This window comes from Python bivittatus, unplaced genomic scaffold (genome assembly GCF_059951505.1).
Source record: "Python bivittatus isolate LINGU-HERP-01145 unplaced genomic scaffold, Pbiv_v1 ctg000070_np1212, whole genome shotgun sequence".
Taxonomy (NCBI): domain Eukaryota; kingdom Metazoa; phylum Chordata; class Lepidosauria; order Squamata; family Pythonidae; genus Python; species Python bivittatus.
The window spans coordinates 19,854,586-19,866,617 of NW_028277034.1; the positions used below are offsets into that span (position 1 = coordinate 19,854,586).

The window sequence follows — 12,032 nt, forward strand, 5'->3', positions numbered from 1 at the left end:
GGGTGAGACATGGGAGTCAATTATTATGTGTGATCAAGTTGTTTTCAACTCCTAGCAACCACATGGATAGATTTTTTCCATGATGATCTGTCCCCAACCTGGTCCTTCAGGTCTTCCAATCGTGCATTCATTGCCGCTATAACTGAATCCATCCACCTTGCTGCTGGTCGTCCTCTTTTCTTTCCAGACACAAGAGTAGTACGTCCTAAATTAAGTCTCGAACAAAATCTAATTTTGTAAAGTACTTTGCCTAATAAATTTAGACAAGTAGGTATCTTCAGAAATAGATTTGTGAATAAACTTCTTTAGTGTAAATTGACCCCCCTACATTATAGGCTAATGTACCTTACAAAACCTAGTTGCTGTATAAATGGTATCACTGTGGAGCTAGGGCTCACGAGAAATGAAATGACAGCCTTTTAAAAGGGAAAAAAAGCATGGACAAACTACATGATATAATAATGCTGGCTTTTATTTTCCTACTCCTAGTAGTAGCATGGGAGGTAGATTTTCTCTGCAGTGCAAATTGTGCGTTGCCTCTGATGTAATGAAGTATTTTGGGATCTCTTGTCTTGAATGGGCATAGGACTCATTAAGACTGAACATTTTACCCAAAAGGAGAACATTTTTTTCCTGTAAATTGTAATTTACAGTCAGTTGAGGCTGTAATAGGAAAGCAGTTGAAGGACAGTAAATGGAGAGGAAGTGCAAATAATGAAAGCAAGTAGCTGAAACAGAGCCAGGAGAAAGCAGCTATATGAGAACCTCCTCTTTTGAAAGCCACTCTGTTTTTACAATGGGAACTTTATCTATGAACCAAGAGAAATCAAGGCTCTCCATTAGTGGACTTTACATAGATAGAAAGGATCTCCAGATCCTATACATAGAAAGGAATGAGAATAAATCTAGTACACTATTGAACAGGACTAAATCTATAAGCATTCTTACCTTAAAGAACCATGAACTCAGTGGTGCTTATTTCCAGATAAGGTGTTGCTTATCATCTTAGGCAAATCCTTCCTCCAACAGAGGCGAAAATGGAATCCTTCCTCTTTACCAATTCCTTTGTTGGTGCTGGAGGAGCTGCAAGGGCAGCCAGGAGTGTTTGGGTAAGTATCTTTTACCTGCCTGGTGCTAGAGAGTGGTGGCATATCTCTCGCAATCAAAATGAAGCTCTGTTTGGGACACATTTGTGATCAGTTGTGAGCAAATAGACAAGAGTTCAATCTTCTGAGTATTGACTATTAGGTTGCTAGGATAGCCTTATTTCAGGTCAAGTCTGGAAGTCCGACTTGGGGTCTGTGAAGGACTGAATGTGAAAAACAGGCTTAAACACCAGCAAGATGAAATGGTTGTGGATTCAAATACCTACTAAACCTGGAAATATTCAATCTCTACCTAGAGTCGCAATCCCTCTTATGGAGGTGGCTTACAATTCAGGAGTTCTCCTGGACCCCAACATTGTAACAGTTGGCAATTGTGGCCAAGAAAACCTTTGCGACATTACATCTTGTGCACCAGCTGTGGCTGGTTCTGGATTGGGAAGCTTTGTGCATAATGACTTGTGCCTCACTTGCAGTCCAATTACTGTATTGGAAACCACTGTGAAATCAGAAGTGAGGGCTTCTTGAGGGTCTCAAGGGGGAAATACCACCTAGAAGGACCAAGGGGGCCAGTCTTTCCAACAATGGCTTCATTTCTATGGAACAGCGTGTCCCTGGATATCCAGTCTTATTAGCCTTTCAAAGGGCCACAACAACTTGTCTCCTTAGGAATGCACTTGAAAAAGTGGAGGTTTAGCCTGTCCCATGATAGTGCTGTCATGGTTGACTGATATATTCATAGGATGTTTTTAACATTATTATTTTGACATTCTGTAGGTCACTTAGAGCCTATTTGATTTAGCAGGGAAGAAGCCTGCTAAAACCAACCAGCTCATGCAGCTGCTTTTTTGACAATATGTGGAAATGCTGAGGATGTGGCCATCTCTAAAATGAAGGATATGTATTGTTTACTGACACACAAATGGCAGAGAATGATAACAACCCAGCCTGATAGCATTTTTTTTTTGAAGCAAGGGAAATTATTTGCAACTTTTTTTTAGTTTTAAGAGTATAAAAAGAGTAAGATGAACAAGAACTTAGCAAAATATGTTCCTGAATTAATTGCTGTGCTCGCTGAACACAAATGGAAGAGAATGGAAGAACATTCTTTATACAAATAGAAGGAGTTTCCCATCAGAAGTCTCAACTGTAAATTGTCTTTTGGGATAACTTCTGGAAGGAACAAAAAGTGCTAGAATTGTTGAAGACATGGTTATGGGGATATTAAGTTTTATTTGATTTTTATACTGTTAATGTGTATTACTTAAAAAGCTTGGTTTTGATTTGTTTTGTACAATTATTTATATGGCTATTTTTTCCTGTTTATTAACTGTTTGTTAACTGCCTTAAAGTATCAGAAAAAACAGAATATAAACTTGCTAAATAAAAATATACTAAATAAAAGCTAAAGAAGTCAGAAAATACTGGTTACAAGTAGTTTCCTCCTGAAACAAACAAGACAAAACTTAAAATGATTCTTCTTCTTTCCCAAAATGGAAAGTGACCATAACTGTGGGGTCAACGGTATGATGCCACTGATTAAGGCTTCTTCAACACCATTGTTTGCCTTATTATTAAAGATAGTTTGTCAGAAAAGAGAAACTCCAGATGCCTTGGTAAAAAAAAAAAATGTTTATTTTCCATACAAAAGTGCCAAAATAACCACCAACATTGAATTCTAGTTCAACAATCAGCTTATTCTAGTAATCAAAAGAAAAAGCATTTTTAGTTCACATTTTAAAAATGACATTCTTTTTCACACATTTCCACAATAACCCGAGTCCCTAGGAAGAGGGAAATTTGCATTCCGGTTAGCTGCTGAAGTCCATATATCTAAGTTCATATAGGCACGGAATGGGTTAAATCTCGGGTAGCATTCCTGCTTACATATAACTGTTTGGCTTTCCACCTGAGCTGAATGCTGAGTGGCAGCACTGACTGGACAGCAATTGTCATAGACATCATTCTGAGGGGCCCAGATGGAACCGAAGAGTCCAGACATGGGTGACAAACTCCTGGTGCTTGAGAGGTAGGACTGAAAGACAAGAGAAAAAAACTGCATACCACTAGGAACATGGAATTTAAATATCACTTGGGAAACTGAAGCAAACAAGCTAAAATGGAAATAAAATTAAAATGGAATTTTTTTTTTTTAAATGCACATTTTGGTGAAGGGCCAGCCATAACAACATGTGCATGCCTTGCAGTCCCATGCTATCCAAGCATGTTCTCTGGCTAAAAATGGACTTCAACCTGGGTTTCCCAAATCCTACTCCTTAATCACTATGCCACACTGGGTGTCAGTTAAATGAAAATTAACATTAGGATCCAATATAGAAACATTTAACATTTGGAATGACGGTATGCCTTCTTATCCTCCCACATTTCTTTGCTCTCCAAAGGACAAAAAAACAAACCTGAGGTTTTGGTTGCCCAGACTGAGCCTGCACTAGGAAGGAACACAAAAAACTAAGTTTCTGTTGTACTGAACTGAGACATGTTAAGATTTGTCCCACCAACAGAGTCTTTCTCTGCCATCTGAAAGTGAAAGGGCCCTAGAAAAACAACAGTCCAAAATTTTGCTCCACTAAGGAAACAAGTTAGATCTTCTAATAGACCTTTCAAAGGATAGCCACCATGTTTCTACCAAAATGAGCAAAACTGTGATGACAAAATAATAGGTTCTCTGTGTGTGTGCTTAAAAATAGAGCATTCTCAAAGTACATAGTTCACTTTCTTTCAAAACGTAAGATTGAGCACAATGGTTTTTAAGACTGGCAGACAAGAGTTTTCCTTAATATATTTTATTTCCTTAATATATTTTCCAAAACAAAAGAATTGAATTCTGAAAATGGTACATAGAACACTATTAATGCTTTATGAATCCATGAATCCTGTCTCTGTGAAACTGAATATAGTTACAGAGGGGTCACTGAAGAGACTACTCTTCTATTTCTTATGCTATTTTACCTATTTTGTTTAACAAATTTTATGTTGCCATGATCAGTAAGAATTTCAATTACAGCTGATGTTTGTAAAAAAAAATAATAATAATTTTTATATCCATAAAAAATATCCAGCATTTTTCCATTTTCTGTTACTCTTCCATTACATATGTAATAAAAATATGCATTTAAATATGTATTGAACTATGAAACTGGCACGATATGGTTCATGAGGTCATGAAGAGTCGGACAAGACTTAACGACTGAACAACAACGAAACATATTAAACTCAGAAAATGCATTATTAAATGCATCAAAATTACAATCAAAACTGAAATTGAAGCCACCTAGGTTAAATTTTGAAACATGTATGTTAAAGATCCCACTCTTAAAAAAAAAAAAAAAAACTAAGAATATATAAAGGACAACCCCAAAAGATTATATCTGGACTATAATAATGAGAATGCATGAAACAGTCCACTTGTAATACTCACTGTTGGGTTGACATAATTTGTGGGTTCCCACGTTGGAGGGAGATTAGGTGGGGTGTTCCATGTAGACTGACAGTTGTGATCAATGAAGCCCGAATTTTGAATTTCTTCTGTGCATGGGAAGCCATTATGGTAATTCATATTTTCTTTATTTTAGGAGATAGGAGAGTTTGCCATTATTAGTCAACTTTATATCAAAGTGTGGTTCTACATATTATATGAATAAACATATATTATGTTAACTTATTTACATTATTTATCAGAATAATTATTACAGGTAGTCCCCAGTTTAAGAACGAGTTCCATTCCCAAGATCTGTCCTTAAGTCGAATTTATATGTAAGCCAGAACAATATTATTATATAATACTGTATAAGTAAACTGTTGTGTATTTAACTTAAATCATTGTGTATTTAACTTGAATTTTGCTACAATAGGCTCTATTCTTAACTATGGGTTGTCTGTAAACTGGGCATTCTTAACCCAAGGACTGCCTGTATTTGAATCCTAGATCCTGTATTTATGCCCAGCTGACAGCACCACCTAACCAACCCTGGCTAATCTCCATAACCCAAGAGGGGGAAGCCCAGGTTAGTATTTGCATGGGAGGTCCCCAGGGCTTTTTGCAAAACTTTAAAATTCCCAAAATAATGCAGTGGCAAACCGCTTCCCACTGCTACCATATGGACGTATCTGCATAGTCCATCACAAATCAATCTGGACTCAAAGTAGATTTCATTTTTATATCCTGTTTTTTTTTTGTTGTTGTTCATTTATATAGGAGAGGAGAAGACAGTCTATACTAAACAATAATATAGGTTGAGTAAGTGAAGAATAATATCCATTTCACAGATGTTAAAGTTGCAATATGGGCAGGAGTCTGAAAGGCATATACAAAAGCTAGGATAACAACCAAAGCTGTTCAATGGCATTCTGAATGCCTGTTAAGCGCATCTATTTCCATATAAAATGCTAATATGGAAGACTTACCATACTCATTCACTTCTACAGGACAGTACATGTTGGTAAGTTGGCCATCACAGGATGCATTCCAATCAACAAAGCTACTGCAAGATAAAAAAAGGATTTCAGAAACACTGAATCAAACCCCACACCTTGGCTCTGTACAAATACATGAAAAGTCACAACAAAAACATCTTTCTGATAAAACAGTCCCTCCTAATGTGACATCTTCCAGCCAACTCACAGCCCCAAGTCCCAACACAATCTCAGACAACAGTAGTAAAAATGTATAATAATAAATAAATTTAAAAAACCTGCCCATTATGTAATGAAGGGTTTTCTTGGATCATGCATGGTACGTTGTTTTCAAGACTGTAATTCATACTATTTGTCAAGCAGATAGGCTGGGGTGACCACAGATCTCCTGCTGGGTAGAGACCTAGAAAAGTAAAGTATTACAGCATATTATTATATATTAATACGCCATCTATACATTAAGAAACTTTCAAGCACCAGCATTACAATGCTATGCAATGTTGGTTTCTACAACATTGTATCTCTGCTCAAGTGAAACACCCAAAAAAGTAAATTGTGTTTTACAATATACAATATTCCAGACATTCAGTTGGCTGAGGCTTTTTCAATTTTAATACAAACGTTCAAGTGCAATATATTGGAAGGGCACTAGGCTGAAGATCATCCATCATCTGAATTTTTGGTAAAAGTTAAGACTATATACTATATTCAGCCAGTATCAACCTGTGCAAATTCAGGAGATATCTGAATCAAAGCAGCAGTCTTTTGAAGTACAGGTAGTCCTCAGTTAACGACCTCTCATGCAGCAACCATCTGAAGTTGCAAGAGTGCAGAATGAGTGGTACTTATGACTGATCCTTGAGGTTCTGGACATTGCAGCATTCCCTTGGTCATGTGATAATGATCTGGGTGCTTGGCAATTGGCTTGGTTGCAGATCCCCTGCCAGCTCCCCACAAGCAAAGTCCATGGGGAAGCTGGCAGAAAAGGTTGCAAATTGCTCCCGGCAGAGAAGGTTGCAAGTTTTTCTCCCAAGGGAGTATGAGATTCTTTAACACATGGTCATGCCCCAGCAATCCCTCCCCTGCCCAGCCACACTTCTGTGGTGCAGCAGTACCCTCTCCCCGGGCTGCATGCATTCTCACAGCACAGCAGCACCCTCTTCCCAGCCCGCTTCACTCCTGCTTGCGAGCTACCCCGAACATGCAACTTCCTGCCAGCTTCCCCATTCACTTTGCTTGCGGGAAGCTGGCAGAAAGTCACAAGTCACAGTCATGTGAGGTTCTTGCTTAACAACCCACAATCTTTGCTGAACAATGGCAACAGGGACTGCTGGGATTGCCATCATTAAGCGATGCAGTCAGGTGACTTTGTGCATTACAACCTGTCAGGCCTAGCCCGAGGAACTCCAGGAAACCATGCAAGTTCTGTTCAGCAATGTTTATTAGCTACAACCTCTATCAAGAATCTTCCCAGACTGAAAACTCCGTTCCCACAGTAGCTATGAAAACACAGTGAATTCCTCAGGGAGGTGCCAGCCTCATCCTCTTATCTCTTCCTCGTCCCTCTGGAGACGAAAAAGGATGCTTGCCTCCCTGAGTGTGGTCTTCATAATTCCATTCCATCACACAACCATATCACTTAACAACAGAAATTCTGATCCCAATTACCATCATTAAGCAAGGACTATCTGTAGACCAATCTAAATCCTTCCAAAAATTTAGAGATGCAGAGGGACATGGAAAGTTAATGTATTTGCAGAAAGTGATATATTAGCCCCCAATTCTCCTTTGTAACCCTGTCGGTTTGAGACTAATAGATTTCAAAGGAGGATGCTGAATTATTATATTCACAGGACTATTCCAGTCTTTTCTAATATACCTTCTCGGAGCAGGAATATTAAAAGGTGGAGATGTGGGAACTGGAAGGTTTAACAGTGGATATCTGTTCTGAAAATGCTGGATGAGCAAGTCTTTCTGCTCTAACTAATATATGCTCCCATTCATCATTCATATTCTATGATTTAGATGACAATTAATTAGACAATAAAACAAGCAGAAAGGGCTTAATTTGCTTGTACATTTATTTGTATTTGGCATAATTTTATACCTGTCTTCTGAAATGTTGCTATATGTTGTTTTCATAATACCTGCCCATAAAAAGCTAAGTAAACGCCATAACTTTAGATTATTGTAATATATTAATAATAAAGATCTATTCAAGTGAAACTTGGTATGCTTGACTAACTCAAGTTTGCAAGTGTATTTCCTCCTTTCTAACTGATTTTAGCTCTGACAAAACTTCTCATCAAACTTTTTTTAGACTTCTTGTCAGCAATAAACTCATCAGCAGCTCCTTTTTTGGGGAAAAAACTACATTTTAATTTTTTATGGTAATTTTATTAAAAATTAAAATTTACAACAATAAAAACTAATACAAATTAAAAAATAAAAGAAGAAATAGAAAAAAACAGAAGGTGCTGAAGAGAAAAAATAGAAAAGAAAAAATAAGAATATAGTAAAGAAAAAGAAAAGAAATATATAAAGAAGTGACTTCCCCCTTCATCACAAGAAGTATAAACAACTTTAGTAACTTTTTAATATCTTTTAAATATTTTAATATTTAAAAACTACATTTTAAAAAGTTGATTAGGAGCAACCTTTCCATTTATTTATTTTTCTAAAATATGGCAGGCTTTATCTTCTTTTAAATGGATACTGCCTGTAAATTTCATCTAATTCTGACAAAGGGGAATAAAGGGATACAGATGTTTCTACTCAATGAAGCTTCAGATTTCTGAATCAAAGTTACTATTCAGCCTTAGCATAATTCAGCTCCTCCCAATTCATTCCAAGATAATTTCTTCCATGAAGAAAGACTGACATTTTGGTAAATGAGAAATGTAAAAAAACACAATTAACAATAACAAAACCTTGAGAAGTCATAAGAGGAAAAAATAAAGGAATACAAGAGAATTTTAATATCTAATGTATTTCTGTAAAGCTAGTCAAATTTAAGCAATCTTTCATCCTAAATAAGCTGCTTAGTTTCATTTGAGTTACATAAATCTCAGTGAAACAGTATGAAAGATGGGGCAAATATTAGCCATATAAAATTGGATATAACTGAAAGAAAATGAATAGTGCAGAACAGTTTGGATGACCTGCCTTATCACTACACGTAATAAGAATTACCTGGAAATAAACATGGAATTTATAGTTACAGTATCAGATCTTTGTTTTAATTAACCAACCTTCATTTTTGTCTTGGTCTGCAGTTATGTCAGCGAAGCTGGGACACAAATTCTCTGGATACTGTGTGACACTATTCACTTCTCTACTAAAAATAAAGATAATTTTTTTTTATATTTTTAATGATCCACACAACTTTTCCATTGCAAAGAATATGTTATCGTTGTTTCCATAAATGGACATCCACATATATTCTAGTCATGGTATCAAATCTAGGCATAATGTAACCCAATAGAGCAATAGCTAAACAGGTTTTTGATCAAAATATTTGCACAGGTAGCATATGGCTGTTCTTGGCTGATCTCAAAATACAAACCAGTCAGACTTGGTAAATATTACTAGGAAAATCTCGGACTGTAGCTACACTGAGAAAAAACATCCCACGGTCTATAGCAAACCAATTCCATTTGGCTCCCAAAAGCATGGACATGATCATGAAGTTACCAGAGCTGAGTAGAATTCGAAAAAAATATTTAAATTGTTGGGACAAAAAAAGGGGCACATTCTTATTTTACATGAAATAAACACTAAAAAAGCACTATCAAATGTATAAATAAAATTAAAATTAGAACATTTGCTTTTCATTTATTTGCTAGCTATATTTGGAACTGTTGGCCTGTGACTGATCTATAGGAAAGAAGAACTATTAAAAGCCTTTACCTGGTGTTGCAGATGTTGTGGGAAAGATTTAAAGTGATGGGAGTATCAGGTGAAAAATCATTACATGAAATACTTTCCCCTGCACAAAGCAAAACTAAGAATCAGGGACTGGAATAACATAAATACAGTACACTAACTTCGGGACTATGTGGATTTAACAGAGCAGTCCCTAACAGGACTTTAATTATCTTTCTATAGAGATTTTCTTTCTTTTTGCAGAGATTATAAAAAGTCACAGAAATGAAAAAAGATTGAGGAACTGATATAGAGCACCCATCCTGAACTAGCATCTAAGACCACCAATGCCAGTAAGAATTACAACTTGTCTCCATACCTTCACAAACAATACATTTTAAAGCATAATGGCTTTGCCCTCATTGTCCCATTAAACTATGCTATTAACAATTCATGAGACTATTAAAATGCATTCAAAATAGCAATCCCAATAAATTTAATAAAGGATAACAAGAAAAACAAATAGGAATTCTTAATGAAAATACTCAATTGTTTACACAGGTAGTCCTCATTTAATGGCAGTAATTGGGACCATTGCTAAGTGATATGTCGTAAAGTGCTACCTCACATGACCATGCTGAATTACAATGGCAGTTGCAGCAGTTCCAGTTGCCATCATTAAGCATATCCTGCACAGCCATTAAGTGCAATGTCACGTGATCACCATTTGCTACGTCCTGCCAGCTTCTCCATTTGCTTGTCAGAAACCAGCAGTGAAGGTTGCAAATGGTGATCACATGACTGCAGAATGCTGCAACTGTCATAATTGTGAACTGGTTGCCAAGCACCCGAATTGTGATCACATGAGCCTGGGGTTGCTGCGACAGCTGCAATTACAAGGACCAGTCATAAGTCTCTTCATTCAGCGCCATTGTAAGTTCAAACAGTTGCCAAACGAGTGGCTGTGAGGACTACTTGTAGTTAGAGCTCTTAAGCTTAAAAATGCCAGAAGCAGACACCCCATATCATCTTTATGTTTAAATATTTAGTTAATTTGTTTAATAATTATGTGCAGATATCTAAGGATATGTTAATAATTGATTGGAAATTTAGTTTAATCAGAATCCCTTTAAAATAAACTTATTCTGGATTCCTTCCCCCCTCAAGTTATGCCTATTTTTAACACTTTAATAGGATTGATTCGGATTTTTTTGTTACTCAAAATTATTTACTGAAAAGTATTCCGTGATTAGTAGCAATTATTATGAAATTTTTTGAAACTTCAGTGTTTAACATCAAGTAAGAACATAACATGCACAGTAAGCATATAGTGACATTTTCCAAAAACAGAAATAGCACAGAATACACGTAGAGATCCCACATACTTGAAGGAAGGAAGTGTCTGCTAGGAATCTTCTTATCCCCATCAGAACTACTGGTGCTACTCCAGCTTCCCCAACTGCCCCGACTGGCACGTACACTTCCAGAAGAACTTCCACAGTCTGAACTTGAATCTGAACAAAACCTTTCCAAGCACTTCTTCTTAGGCCACTGGTAGAAACCTTCTTGAGGAAGCAGTTAACAAAACCAAATTTTAACGCTCATATCATTGCATTTTCACCGATAAGCAAGCATGTGATTACCAAGACATCAGACTTTCTCTTCTATTCCATCTTTTGTTGGATAGAAAGATTAAACAACTTTTACAAAACAGTAAATTTACAAACAGCAAATGGCAGAATAAGAGAGATCTCATTCCTAAACTACTTCTACCTATGAAGTTTGCAAACCTTCACAGTTATATGTATACGGACGGATCAGTGGACTACTTTTGTAACTGGTTCCTATTCTCCTAATCAACGGGAGAATGTAAAGCCTAAGGTTTTCTCATCATTATAGCATAAAATCAGTATTAAGCAAATCAATTTGTTCATTGAATTAATTATTTGATTTGAGGATTGTAATCACGAAAAAGGATTTAAAATGAGAAACTGTTTCATATTACTTGCCTTCCATTTACATTTTACTACCTACCTGTTTCTCTGTGTGTAGATTTATCATCTCCTTTACAAGTTTCCCCATTGCTCTGAGCACACCAATTTCTTATATTATAATTAGTTCTAAGTTCATGTCTGTCACTGCACACATGCTTCAGCTCAGTCTGCTCAGGAACCCTGTAAAAATATCCCCCCCCAAAAAAGGCTTATTTTCTCTTTCCGCCCTTTAGTCAGTGAATGAATGGTTATGGGAACAGTTTGTATTTAGATCATTAGATGCTTGGCATATATAGCAACTGAAACTCCTAGGAAGATGGACGGAATACATATTAAAAAGAGAATGAATAAAATAAACAACAATTATAAAATAATGGGTGGAATGACTACTCCTGTTTGGCAAAGGTTTCTGACCCAGCCAAAGAACCCTACTGAAAAAAATTGGTTTCTTCATCTTCTGTTCCCTCAGAGTCCTTTTTGAGCCTCATAAAACTATTCCAAAATATTGGGAAACCCTCTGAAACAGCAGGGGGAATGGAAGAAGAGGAAGGAACTAGAAAAAAATTGTCCTTCCTGTTGCAGACATGAACATTCAGAAGAAAATATACACTCAAGGATTGCTACAGTGGAAGCACTC

At 36.5% G+C, this 12,032-nt stretch overlaps 1 protein-coding gene across 11 annotated transcripts in view; it reads right to left on the reverse strand.

The window, feature by feature from the left end:
* Positions 1-2,718: 2,718 nt before the first annotated feature.
* TMEM131L (transmembrane 131 like) overlaps positions 2,719-12,032 on the reverse strand; it is a 77,093-nt gene continuing 67,779 nt past the window's right edge. For 5 of the 11 annotated variants that reach the window (XM_025165027.2, XM_088132732.1, XM_025165030.2 and 2 more), the window contains 8 exons: positions 11,436-11,575; positions 10,787-10,966; positions 9,447-9,525; positions 8,789-8,874; positions 5,820-5,940; positions 5,529-5,605; positions 4,543-4,685; positions 2,719-3,138 (listed from right to left, as the gene is read on the reverse strand). In XM_025165027.2, the coding sequence (XP_025020795.1) occupies positions 2,860-3,138; positions 4,543-4,685; positions 5,529-5,605; positions 5,820-5,940; positions 8,789-8,874; positions 9,447-9,525; positions 10,787-10,966; positions 11,436-11,575 (1,105 nt within the window). In that variant the 3' untranslated portion in view covers positions 2,719-2,859. Of the gene's footprint in view, positions 3,139-4,542; positions 4,686-5,528; positions 5,606-5,815; positions 5,941-8,788; positions 8,875-9,446; positions 9,526-10,786; positions 10,967-11,435; positions 11,576-12,032 lie in introns of those variants that run through there. The other 6 variants (XM_015887641.3, XM_015887642.3, XM_015887643.3 and 3 more) reach the window with 6 other exon arrangements.